Source organism: Panicum virgatum, chromosome 9K (assembly GCF_016808335.1).
Source record: "Panicum virgatum strain AP13 chromosome 9K, P.virgatum_v5, whole genome shotgun sequence".
NCBI lineage: Eukaryota > Viridiplantae > Streptophyta > Magnoliopsida > Poales > Poaceae > Panicum > Panicum virgatum.
Genome location: NC_053144.1, coordinates 21,930,587 through 21,941,293, shown reverse-complemented (window position 1 = coordinate 21,941,293; position 10,707 = coordinate 21,930,587). Strand labels below are relative to the sequence as shown.

General features: G+C 47.1%; 1 protein-coding gene across 7 annotated transcripts; it reads left to right on the top strand.

The window, feature by feature from the left end:
- Nucleotides 1-248: 248 nt before the first annotated feature.
- Nucleotides 249-5,944, top strand: LOC120650763 (putative pentatricopeptide repeat-containing protein At1g13630). 7 transcript variants are annotated; one of them, XM_039928025.1, is made up of 7 exons: nt 249-817; nt 1,367-3,429; nt 3,526-3,624; nt 4,218-4,296; nt 4,990-5,141; nt 5,259-5,587; nt 5,767-5,916. In XM_039928025.1, exons 1-2 carry the CDS (start codon nt 439-441, stop codon nt 3,415-3,417), a joined length of 2,430 nt encoding a protein of 809 aa, XP_039783959.1. In that variant the 5' UTR covers nt 249-438; the 3' UTR covers nt 3,418-3,429; nt 3,526-3,624; nt 4,218-4,296; nt 4,990-5,141; nt 5,259-5,587; nt 5,767-5,916. The 7 variants fall into 7 exon arrangements, with proteins under 7 accessions (XP_039783959.1, XP_039783954.1, XP_039783955.1 ...); XM_039928020.1 differs by having other exon boundaries at nt 5,259-5,944; XM_039928021.1 differs by having other exon boundaries at nt 5,224-5,897.
- The last annotated feature ends 4,763 nt before the right edge of the window (nt 5,945-10,707 follow it).

Here is a 10,707-nt window from a genome sequence, read left to right as displayed (position 1 = left end):
ATTCGTCGTGCCACAATACATTTATCTATGAAAAGGTTTTACAAATATATGTTATTTAATATTTCTAAATGGCAAGATTCCATGGTCTAAAATTTTGGATCTAGAAAAACAAACAGACTCTCAGGTCTCAGCCCACAAACCCATGTCCCCGAATGTCATTCAAGGCCCGTTGTACACTGAAACTCGAAGCCGAAAAATCTTTTGGCCCATAGCCTGTTTCGCACTTCTCTGCTCCAATTGCAAAATTGCCTTCCGTTCCTTTAAACCCCCGTCCCGACCGCACGCCGCCGCCGCCGATAAGCCTCCTCCACATGCCCGCCGCCGCCGACGAGCGCACGGCGGACCAGCGCAAGGAATTCCAGAGCTCACCTCTACGCTCCTAAACCATAGGCCGCCTCTGCCCGGCTCCCCCGCCATGAGCCCCTGCCCCCGCTTCGGATGCCCTTTCCACCACGCATCCCCCTTGGCCGGCTCCTGTCCCTCCTCCAGCGCCGCGCTCCCCGCCCACCTGCGCCTCAGCGTAGACCGCTCTCCTACTCGCCCTGCTCGGCGGCGCTGTCGGTGGCCGCGACGGAGTCCGAGGACGAGGTGGTTGTAGGTGGGGACGCGCGGCTGGCCTCTCCCCGCTCTGGCGGGGCGGGAGGTGCGCCGCCCGGGCCTCTCTGGGCACGGGAGGAGGGGGCGTTAGGGGAAAACGAGGCGGAGCTCGGTCGGAAGGCCTCGATTGCCGCGCGGTTCAGGCTCTGCCATGAGCTGCTGTGGCAGAGGAGGTGGCGGGAGATGCGCGGCGAGTTGGCCCAGATGGTGGGCGAACAAGGTGAGCTAGGTGTGAGTGTTTGTGTTTGTGTATCTAATTAGCAATTGCTCTTGCGGATAACAAGGAAGAACAATTATTCATCAGTTGCTGGGCTGGAAATTCATGCTGTTAACTGTGTCAGTAGGAAACAGTATTCGTCCGACACTGAGCTGCAATTTTCATGCTTGTACATACCCGTATTTAGGGGAAACCAACGGCCCTCTATTACTACTGATATTTCCACGCTGTTAGTCGTATTTAGACTCAAATTCTGATCATGTGTTACCGAGGTGCAATTTTCATGGTACTAGTTTATATTCTACAAGTGTGAAGAGGCAAATAGATGGCATCGGTACTAGTTTTATCTGCACAAGGCAAACTGGTAGCAGAAGCACAGGTGTCAAAGTTTTGCAGAGTGTCAGATTGTCAAGTAGCTGAGTAGGGTATCCATAGATGTTCTTTCTCATGTCTTGAAAGTGATATAATTTGTATCTCAACAAATATAACTGCAGGTAATATTTGAACTTCACCTTTTCCCCTTTTAATTTTACCATGTCTTTTTTACTGTAGGGCCTGAGTCTGCATTGGCTCTTTGTGACATCTTATCACATGGATTCAGAGAGTGGCATTCAAGCAGCATTATATGGGATGCTCTAGCAAATAGTTATGCTAGAGCTCAAATGATTGATGATGCTCTTTATGTTCTTAGTAAAATGAGCAGCCTAAACATTCAAATCTCGGTACCCACTTATGACAGTTTACTGTACAGTCTAAGAAAGACAGACATGGCACTGGAGATTTTTGAAAAGATGGAGTCATGTGGTGTCTCCCCGAGTGATTATTCCCATAGCATTCTCATAGATGGCCTCTGCAAGCAAGATAAAATTGGAGAGGCTTTATCATTTTTTCAGGATGCAAGGAAAGAGGGAAAATTCAAGCCCTTAGAAATGACCTTTAACGTCCTTATGTCGGCATTCTGTAATTGCGGGTTTATTCAGAATGCAAAATCAATTTTATGCCTGATGTTGAAGTATGGATTAAGTCCGAACAAGTACACATATTCAACTATTATACACGGTCTATGTAAATTAGGGTCTATATGTGAAGCATTTGATATTTTTCAGAGTGTAACTGAAGAAGGAATGGAACTTGATACTGTCACCTACAACAGCCTTATTCATGGCTTTCACTTGCACGGTCACACAAGACAAATTCCAAGAATGATTGAGATAATGAGAAACCAAGGGTTTGAACCTGATCTTGTTACGTATACTATACTGATAGCTGGCCATTGTGAAGGTGGTGACGTTGAAGAAGGGATGAAGATAAGAAAGGACATCTTAGAGCGAGGTTTGGTGTTGAATATTGTCACATATAGCATCCTTATCAATGCTCTCTTCAAAAAAGGCCTATTTTATGAGGTCGAAAACCTACTTCGTGAGATATGCAGTATTGGTCTGGATATGGATGTCATTGCATATTCCATCCTCATCCATGGGTACTGCAAGCTTGGAGAAATTGGAAAAGCGCTTCAAGTCTGCAATGTAATGTGCTCTTCTCAGAGGGTAATGCCAACTTCATTAAACCATGCATCTATTCTTCTGGGCCTTTGCAAGAAAGGATTCCTTGATGTTGCAAGGTTGTATTTGGAAAATGTAGCTACCAAATATCAGCCAACTGATGTAGTGCTTTATAATGTAGTTATTAATGGTTATGCAAAAGTGGGTGATATTGGTAATGCTGTTCAGCTGTATGATCAGATTATTACGGCTGGTATGTGCCCAACCATTGTAACATGCAACTCTCTTCTATATTGCTACTGCAAGATTGGGGATCTGCATGCGGCAGAGAGTTATTTTAGGGCTATTCAGATAAGTGATCTGCAGCCAACGACTGTTACATACACCACCTTTATGGATGCGCTCTCGGAAGCTGGGAAAGTTCATACCATGCTAAGTGTTTTTAAAGAAATGATTGGAAAAGGGATCAAGCCAAATGCAATAACTTACAGCGTAGTTGTTAAAGGACTTTGTAAGCAGCTCATGTTCCATGATGCTAGGAGTGTTCTTGATGAAATGTATGTACAAGGGTTCAATGCTGATCCAATACCTTACAACACCCTTATACAAGGTTTTTGTGAAGCAAGGGATGCCAAAATGGCTTTCCATATATATGAACTATTGGTATGCCGCGGACTGATGCCCACGCCTGTTACTTATAACTTGCTGATCAATGTGTTGTGCTCAAAGGGACTAGTCATTCATGCAGAAATGGAACTGGAGTCCTTCAGAAAACAGGGTGTTAAGCTGAGAAAATTTGCATATATGACACTTATCAAAGCTCAATGTGCAAAAGGAATGCCTTACAGGGCGATTATGTGGGTTGGTAAGCTTCTAGATGCAGGGTTTGAGGCCTCTGTTGAAGACTTTAGTGCTGCAATCAACCGACTATGCAAAAGACAATTCACCAAAGAAGCTTTGATGCTCTTGCCGATTATGCTATCTGTTGGTGTTTATCCAGATATTAAGCTATACTATGTCCTTGGTAAAGCTATACAGAAGAGTAATGAGTTTTTCTATCTACCCATATTACAAGCACTTGCTACAAAAACTGGCCTTTAGTATTTGGAGCATGTAAGTGAAATTGCCTGGTCACTATTCTTAGCAATGCACATCACGCTGACTGACTCACTCCTATTGTATTTTGTATCCTTGTTTGTTGCTCTGCAGGTGTTCAGTCGCAATGTCGGCCATGTTTTAATAGGTGGGCATTTGAGACAGTGCTGCCGGCAGCCAATCACTTGGTCAGTATGTGTGCTAAACCATAAGGTAAGCTGAAGTTTTGACATCCATTTACATCGATCACCAACTTGTCTGAATTGCAATGAAAATGGCTTAGTCCCCGGTTTCTGGAATGTCACCTTCCTGTTCCTCTTCCCGGGCATTTTGTCATTCAAAGATATGGTAACCGAACACTGTTGTTAGAAAAACCTTGTCTTTGCATGACGTGAGAAAGCTAAGAGCCTAAGATCATAGTTAGTATGTGGTTCTACCACATTTTCTTCAACAATCAGCATCAGTGAACCCACTCATTTTGGTACAGTCCATTGTCTTTTTACTCTAAATATAAATGTGTAAAATACTGGATTTTTCTCGTGTTTTCTGAATTCAGACTTTACTATTGCTACATTTTGCTGGCTTGCCAGACTATTGATCCTTAATATTTCTCATGGCATTCTGCTGTGTATCTATGTGAATCACATAATCATGCGGGCAAATGCACATTAGCTATCCAGCTACATCTGTGCACAAGCAAATATTCAGTTGCCTTGTTAAATAAAATGTGTTAGTGTCATATGAAATAAATCTCTTTGTTTGAAGAGAAGTGCTACTTTGCTTATTCTTTTTTAGCATTTTGTCAGGCAAGATTTGCGATCATAAGACCGTGTTTACTGTCCAATGGTGACACAGAGATGGCAAGGAAACCAACTTGCTTTCTAGGTAGGTCAAAGATATATTTTTCCTTCATTGGCTGAGTTTATATGGACCTGTCAGTTCTACTTGACACTTTTCATGTTTTTCACATATTATAACTGGTTTATCTTTTAGCTATATATAAGCACAAAAGGTTTATCTTTTAGCTATATAAGCACAGAACTTTTGTACTGGCTGACTAGTGTCAGATCTATGAATGCATTCTGTGTATATCCTTGCATACCATCAAGTATATCCTTGCAGAATAAATCTGTATATCCTTGCAACATACAGATAGAAATGATTATCTGTATATCCTTGCATACCATCAAGTATAAGCAGGATATACAGTCCTACTAGTAATAACAATTAAAGAATTGAGAAGTTGCGTTGTATCCCATGTGACATTTCATCTTTCTGTTTTGTTCTCATTCAAGAAACAGAATATATGTCTGCTTTCAATAAACAGAGTTTAGAAGGGCGGGCCTGGGGCAGCGGTAGAGCCTACCGTCTGTAACCGGAAGGTCCCGGGTTCGAGCCCCAGCCTCTGCACATTTGTGTGGGTAAGGCTTGGGGCTTAAAAACAACCCTTCCCCAGACCACGCACCGGGAAGCCTACGGCACTGGGTACGCCCTTTTTTTTCAATAAACAGAGTTTAGGATTCCTCTTGTACTTCAAGAAGAAATGCTGTTCTGTTCATTAATCCATTAATGAGACAGGTTGGTAGACGGCATTAAGAATATAAGATGGGCCATCACTATCGGCCAACCCTGGCGCGTCGGTGACTGGATTTTGTGATGAAGAAAGATATCATGATTGTAGGAGACGCAGAGAAGCTGCAGACATGAAGCACCGTCACCTGAAGCTGACGGTAGGTACTGTTCTGTGAACAATTTCTACTCATCTTTGTGGCGTTTGCAGCATTGACATATCACTTCAGCACACTGCTTCAGGACGTGAAATGTGTTTCAACTTTCAAACTTGCCAGGTGCCAAACAGGTTGAATTTCGCTCACATGACGACAAACTCTGCGTCTTTCGGCTGCTCAAAGTGCAGGCATCCTTGCTGAAAACCAAGTTGATCCGGGGGAATCCATGAAGCATGAAGATCATGCACTGTACTTGTCGGATGTGGACGAGGACAAAGGCCATGGCTAGGCGCCTAGGCGTCCCCACGGAAGGGCATATGGGCAGGGTGGCCCCCGGGATCTCTCGTCCAAGTCCCGGAGATCTCTTCCGCCAAGCTAGCTTCTCCTGATATCTGCGTGAGCATCATATCAGGCGCATGGCCGAAAGCCAAAACTTCAGGGCGGGGCAGGTCGGTGCTTGTCGAGTAGCTCTGAACCATCTTCCTCTTTTGTCCTTCCTGTGCACTAGTCGTTTTCAGTCTTTACTGAATGAGATTCTTGTGTTCCCCCTGATTATCTAGTCTGTGTAAATTGCATACTTTGCTGTTGATGCTGTATAGTTACGTTCGTGATCAGATTGTGACTGCAGGTCTGGGAAATTGCACATGCATAGCGATGTACAGACTAGACAGCTGCTCAGCATTTTATTTTCCAAGTAACCACAATACATTCTATGTTCAGTGGTGACTACAGAATCTATTTTTCATGTTGGGAGTTAAATGTACAACAATTGAGTAAACACTGGTATGATGTGAATCTTTATCCTACATATGTTCGTCGTTTTGTGTGAAACAACGTATGAGCTGCTTTGTTTCCCCAATCCCCAGCAGTCACATTTGCAACCATATCTGCAGACTGCAGTCGCCGGCAGGATTGCAAAGCTAGGGATACGCAGAGGATATCATGCAGTACGTACAGGCAAAAGCTTGGAGTGGCGCCAAAGCGTCGAGGTGATGCCAAGCAAGCTCGAGGACGACGTGCTAGAGGACATGCCCCCAAAGTCGATCCATGTGTCGAGGGACGTTCGGACCGCGGTTAAAACAAAAACCGCTTTGCTAGGCTCCCCCTGTCAGGTGTAGCTTCTCCTTTTCCCTGGTCAATTATTGTACACGGCCATGTCCGTTGCGTCGGCCACCCCCACACAAATTCGTGATCCATACGACGGCAAAGCTTTTCAGAGACAGGACGCATCATGTGGTGCGAGCTGGCAGATCGATGGCCATGGCGTCCCCGGTCCACCAGAGTTGGCTCCAGCGAGTCCTCTGCTGCGTGCTGCCTGCCCTCCTCGCGCGTTTAGTTCCCAAAAATTTTCACCTCGAAATTTGTCTCTCTTTGGACACGTATATGAAGTACTAAATATAGTTAAACAACAAAACTAATTACACAGTTTGGATGTACACGGCGAGATGAATCTTTTAAGCCTCATTAGTGCATGATTAGTCATAAGTGCTACAGTAACCCCTCATGTGCTAATGATGCAGTCAAAGGCCTCAAAAGATTCATCTCGCGGTTTTTATGTGAGTTTTGAAATTAATTTTTTAATTAGTGTCCGAAAAATTCTTCCGATATCTGGTCAAATCGTTGATTTGACAACCAAAAATTTTTGGTTTGGCAACTAAACGGCCCCTCCGGGCATCCGTCTCCGGGGCAGGGCGCGAGCAGAATGATTCGCCAGGTGCCGCGCCGGCATGACGGTGTCCCGGCCGCGGCCGCCGGGCGCGCACGCCCCAGCCAGGACCAGATCAGGAAGGGGAAACACCAGCTGCCGGTGGCTTCATCCTGCCGCCCCGCGCGGTCACCCAATCACTCGCGGAAGCCCGAACGCGTCGAACCCACGCGCCACGGCCTGCCGTGGCACTACCGGGAGCGAGGCGGTGGCACGACAGGTGCCCGGGCCGCGCATGATGGATCCCAGCTGGGCGTTCCTGCTTCCTGAGCGCAAGTACAGAGCACCGTTCTTTTTTTTTTGAAAGATCACAGAGCACCGTTCTGAGTTCTGAATGTACTCTGGACGCGAGTGCTCTGGGTCTCAGATGATAATGGATATTTGGATAACCACCCTGTTGACAAAGAATTTTCGCACGGATTTTGCTCAGGTTTGATAGGAAACGGCTCGCTGTCCAGGGCCCAACCGAGCGCGCTCCAGCTCCCGTTGGGCCGGCGCCGGTGGGGGTTGAGTCGGATCGCCGGTTCAGTGAGTGGCTAGCTTGCTAGCCAGCTAGGCCCTTTGCCCTGCCCCCTACTCGATCGCCGGCTGGTCCGTGTCCGGAATGATGCCGCGGGGCGGGGGCGAGCGGAGAACCGGCCGGCAGGCAACGCTGGACGCCTTGGCGTTCCTGTCGCCGGGCTGCCGGCCGGGGGGGGGGGGGGGGGGGGGGGGTCGACCGCCGGCCCGCCTGTGCCCGGCCCCGTCGCGGCTGTTCCCGGCTCCGCCTGGCGCCTGCCCCCCTCCCTTATCTGCTCTGTCTCCGACCCATCGCGCCCCCCGCCCGCCTGGCCCTGCACGCGCTCGAGTGTCGTGTGGCCAGGCGCGGCCATGCGGCGAGCCGGCCACCGCTTGCTGTCGATCGTCGCCCGTGTGCGGCTTCATTTTCAGTAGCTGCTGTCTGCGCAAGGAGATCAGCGACGCTGAGCTCAGTAACAAAGCGACTGACACCACTACGCACGTTCTTGCAGGCTTGCAGCTAGTAGTGCGCGCGGACGAAGGGGTGTTCAGGTTTGCCTTTGTTTTCTCTGACGAGCACGTTTTTGTTCGACGACACGCAAAAGACATGCTCAGGCTCAGCAGAGCAAAGGTTACGGATGCCGATTGCCAAGTTTCGTCAGAGGCTCAGAGGAAGGAGTGTTTGACAAAAAAAGACGATACCAACTCCCTCCTCCTTCGCAGTGGCGCGCCACGGCGAGGCACGAAAGGGCGGGCCCCCTCGCACCGCCGCGAGCGAGACAGTGCGTGCGTGGACCAGCCGGCCGGACGAGCCAGCGCTGCACGGCGGCGTCGTGGGTTCGCCGTCCACGCGCGCCCCGCGCCCGGCTGCACGCGCTCGGTTGGTCAGCCCTTAGCGACAACGGGGACGAAAGGGAGGGGGGAGCAGACTGCAGAGCAAGGAGACGTCGCTGTTTCGACTCCGCTGCAACGCCGGTCAGGACCACCGGGACAGGACAGGATCGAGGAGGTTTTCGCTGTCGTACGTGCCGTGCGTGCTTCGCTCAGCCGGCGCGCACTGATGACCGCCCCGATCGATCCCAGGTCGAACCGGATAAGGATCAGCTCGGCATCGGCATGCATCCGTGCTCCGTTCCCACCCACCACGGGGCGGGCGGGCGGGCTCGTGCTCTCCCTTCCATTCCATTCCCGTCCTCCTCCCCCCACGCGCGTGCCCCACTTCCTCTCCTCCACCGCGCGACTCGTGTTCACGCCGCGCGCGCGTCGCCGTCGCCGTCGCCGCGCGCTGTGGGTGGCGGGCGCGGGGGCCGGGGCGCTTTAGCTTTTCGCCGTGCGCGCCCCAACTGAGCGTGTCGTCCTGATGCGGGTTATGTTGGCGCGCACGTTTCCCGCCCGGGTTAGGTTTGGGGCGGAACGGAACTCGGGAGGGAGCTGAGGTTAGCAGGAGGGATCGAGCGAGCGTGCACTGGGTTCTCCGTTGGCAGCAGCTGCCTCTGTCTGCATTGCACGTAGATGCCATCTGGCATGCATGGGCGGCTGAGATTTCAAATGCAAAATAGTACTAGAAAAAGGGTATGTTTTCTTCCACGTGCATTTGACCGCTACTTTTATAAAATATATAGATAGATATTGTGGCACGAATAATGTTGTAGGGATGATGTGTTAGCCCTGGTGACTCATTTTGAAAGATTATTATCTTAGTTGATGAACACCACCCATCCGATTTTATTCTAATCATCGTCCTCTTTTCATTCGGCCTCCGTTCATTGCAATTTGCAACACGTAGATCATCTTTTATTGCTTTGCTCAAAATCTCCGCATACCTTCCAAGTGTCTCCTGCAACTGGCTCCACCATGAAAAATCAGTCCATTTTCTGCGCTTACCCATCATCAGTACCACAAGCGCCAACAATCCTATGCCTCCCCCTGCCTTGCGGCCTTTGCCCACCTGCTTCCTCAGCCAGCCTGCCTCGCAAGCCCTCTCTAACCTCTTTTTTTAAATACGCAGGACAGCTGCGTATCATTTCATTAAAAAGAGAAAAATGATAATTAATTTTACAACGCTGGCCATAGGGGGCGCACGCACACCACTAGATGTAGATGTCATGTTCCCAAACCCCCGAAATTTAATTACGGTGTGGTCACATTAACTACAAAGTTGAGGAATCAGCTAAGGTAAAAGTGATGTGAAATATATAAATTATAGAAGTATATTCCACGATAAATTTGCATGTCTACTAGTACATAGTTTAAAAACATCAACCATCTATGACGGGACTGAGTAATCTAATACATAGTTTCTTAATTTGTTCATTGTACCCTGACAAAAGAATGTAAAGCTACGGTTTTTTTTAGAACACTGACATATGTTTTAAGGCAATATGTATAGTCATTTTGTAGGGGTAGTAATAGCTTTTTCTTGGTCATCACTTGTTTGATCAACTGTTGCTGACAAGTGGTGTTGGATGGAGATGTCCTTTTCTCAACCTATCCAATTTCATGGTGGCTCAAAAGTGAGCTAGATTTTTGTGCTGCCACTTTCACCAAAGTTATGTCGTAGTTTTAGGGTGGAATGCCACTAGATTTTCAAACAATAGGGAATCATTCTTCCGGATGTTGGAGTAGGGAATGAACCAAGCCTCATTCGCTTGTTCTTTGCGAGAGGACTGTTCTATTACTCTTTGGTTCATAACGGGCACATTTTAGATGTGATTCTTGATTGATTCGAACTACATCTATATGTAGCCATTCCATGGTCCGATAAAATGTTACTATATAATATTGTTTGTATTTTTAAGTGTTTTTAAAATGATAGTGTTATTATCTTTTCTTTCATTATTTTTCAAGTGACCAAGGATTTTGCTATTTAATTTCAATATTTACGATGTGAAAAAAAAGAAAGTACAATGAATCACTAACTACAAGTTCCCAATAACTAGTCTATAAACACATACCAGCAAGAGCTCGAGTCAACCCATGAATAAATTTGAAGCAATCTGATCAAAATTGCATATTTTTTCTTTATTTTTGTTCGCTTTCTAACACAATACACATATAGATACTATGTGAACTCTATTTCGGTTTTGATGATATTTGATTACCAAATACTCTATATGCCTTTATGTCCATATTTGATGATATTTATTCTCATAGAGTATTAGTATTATTAAAGTTCATTGTTAATACTGTTGGTGCTTGATCCGTTTGATCATTTTTTATGATTTGTTAAACTATGGTACCTCTTTTCTAGTATCTCATTAGAATATTCATCGTAGGTCCTAGAGTTCACTCTTAGTTAATACAATGGAGTAAACTAGTGTCTGAGCCTGTGCTGCAACATTCGAAATGTTGAATTCTCTCTCAAAG

Bases quoted from the DNA above. Each gene is read 5' to 3' on its own strand.
- LOC120650763 (XM_039928020.1), top strand. From the start codon at position 439: ATGCCCTTTCCACCACGCATCCCCCTTGGCCGGCTCCTGTCCCTCCTC. The intron at 818-1,366 runs GTGAGCTAGGTG...TTTTTACTGTAG, and splicing joins CCAGATGGTGGGCGAACAAG to GGCCTGAGTCTGCATTGGCT.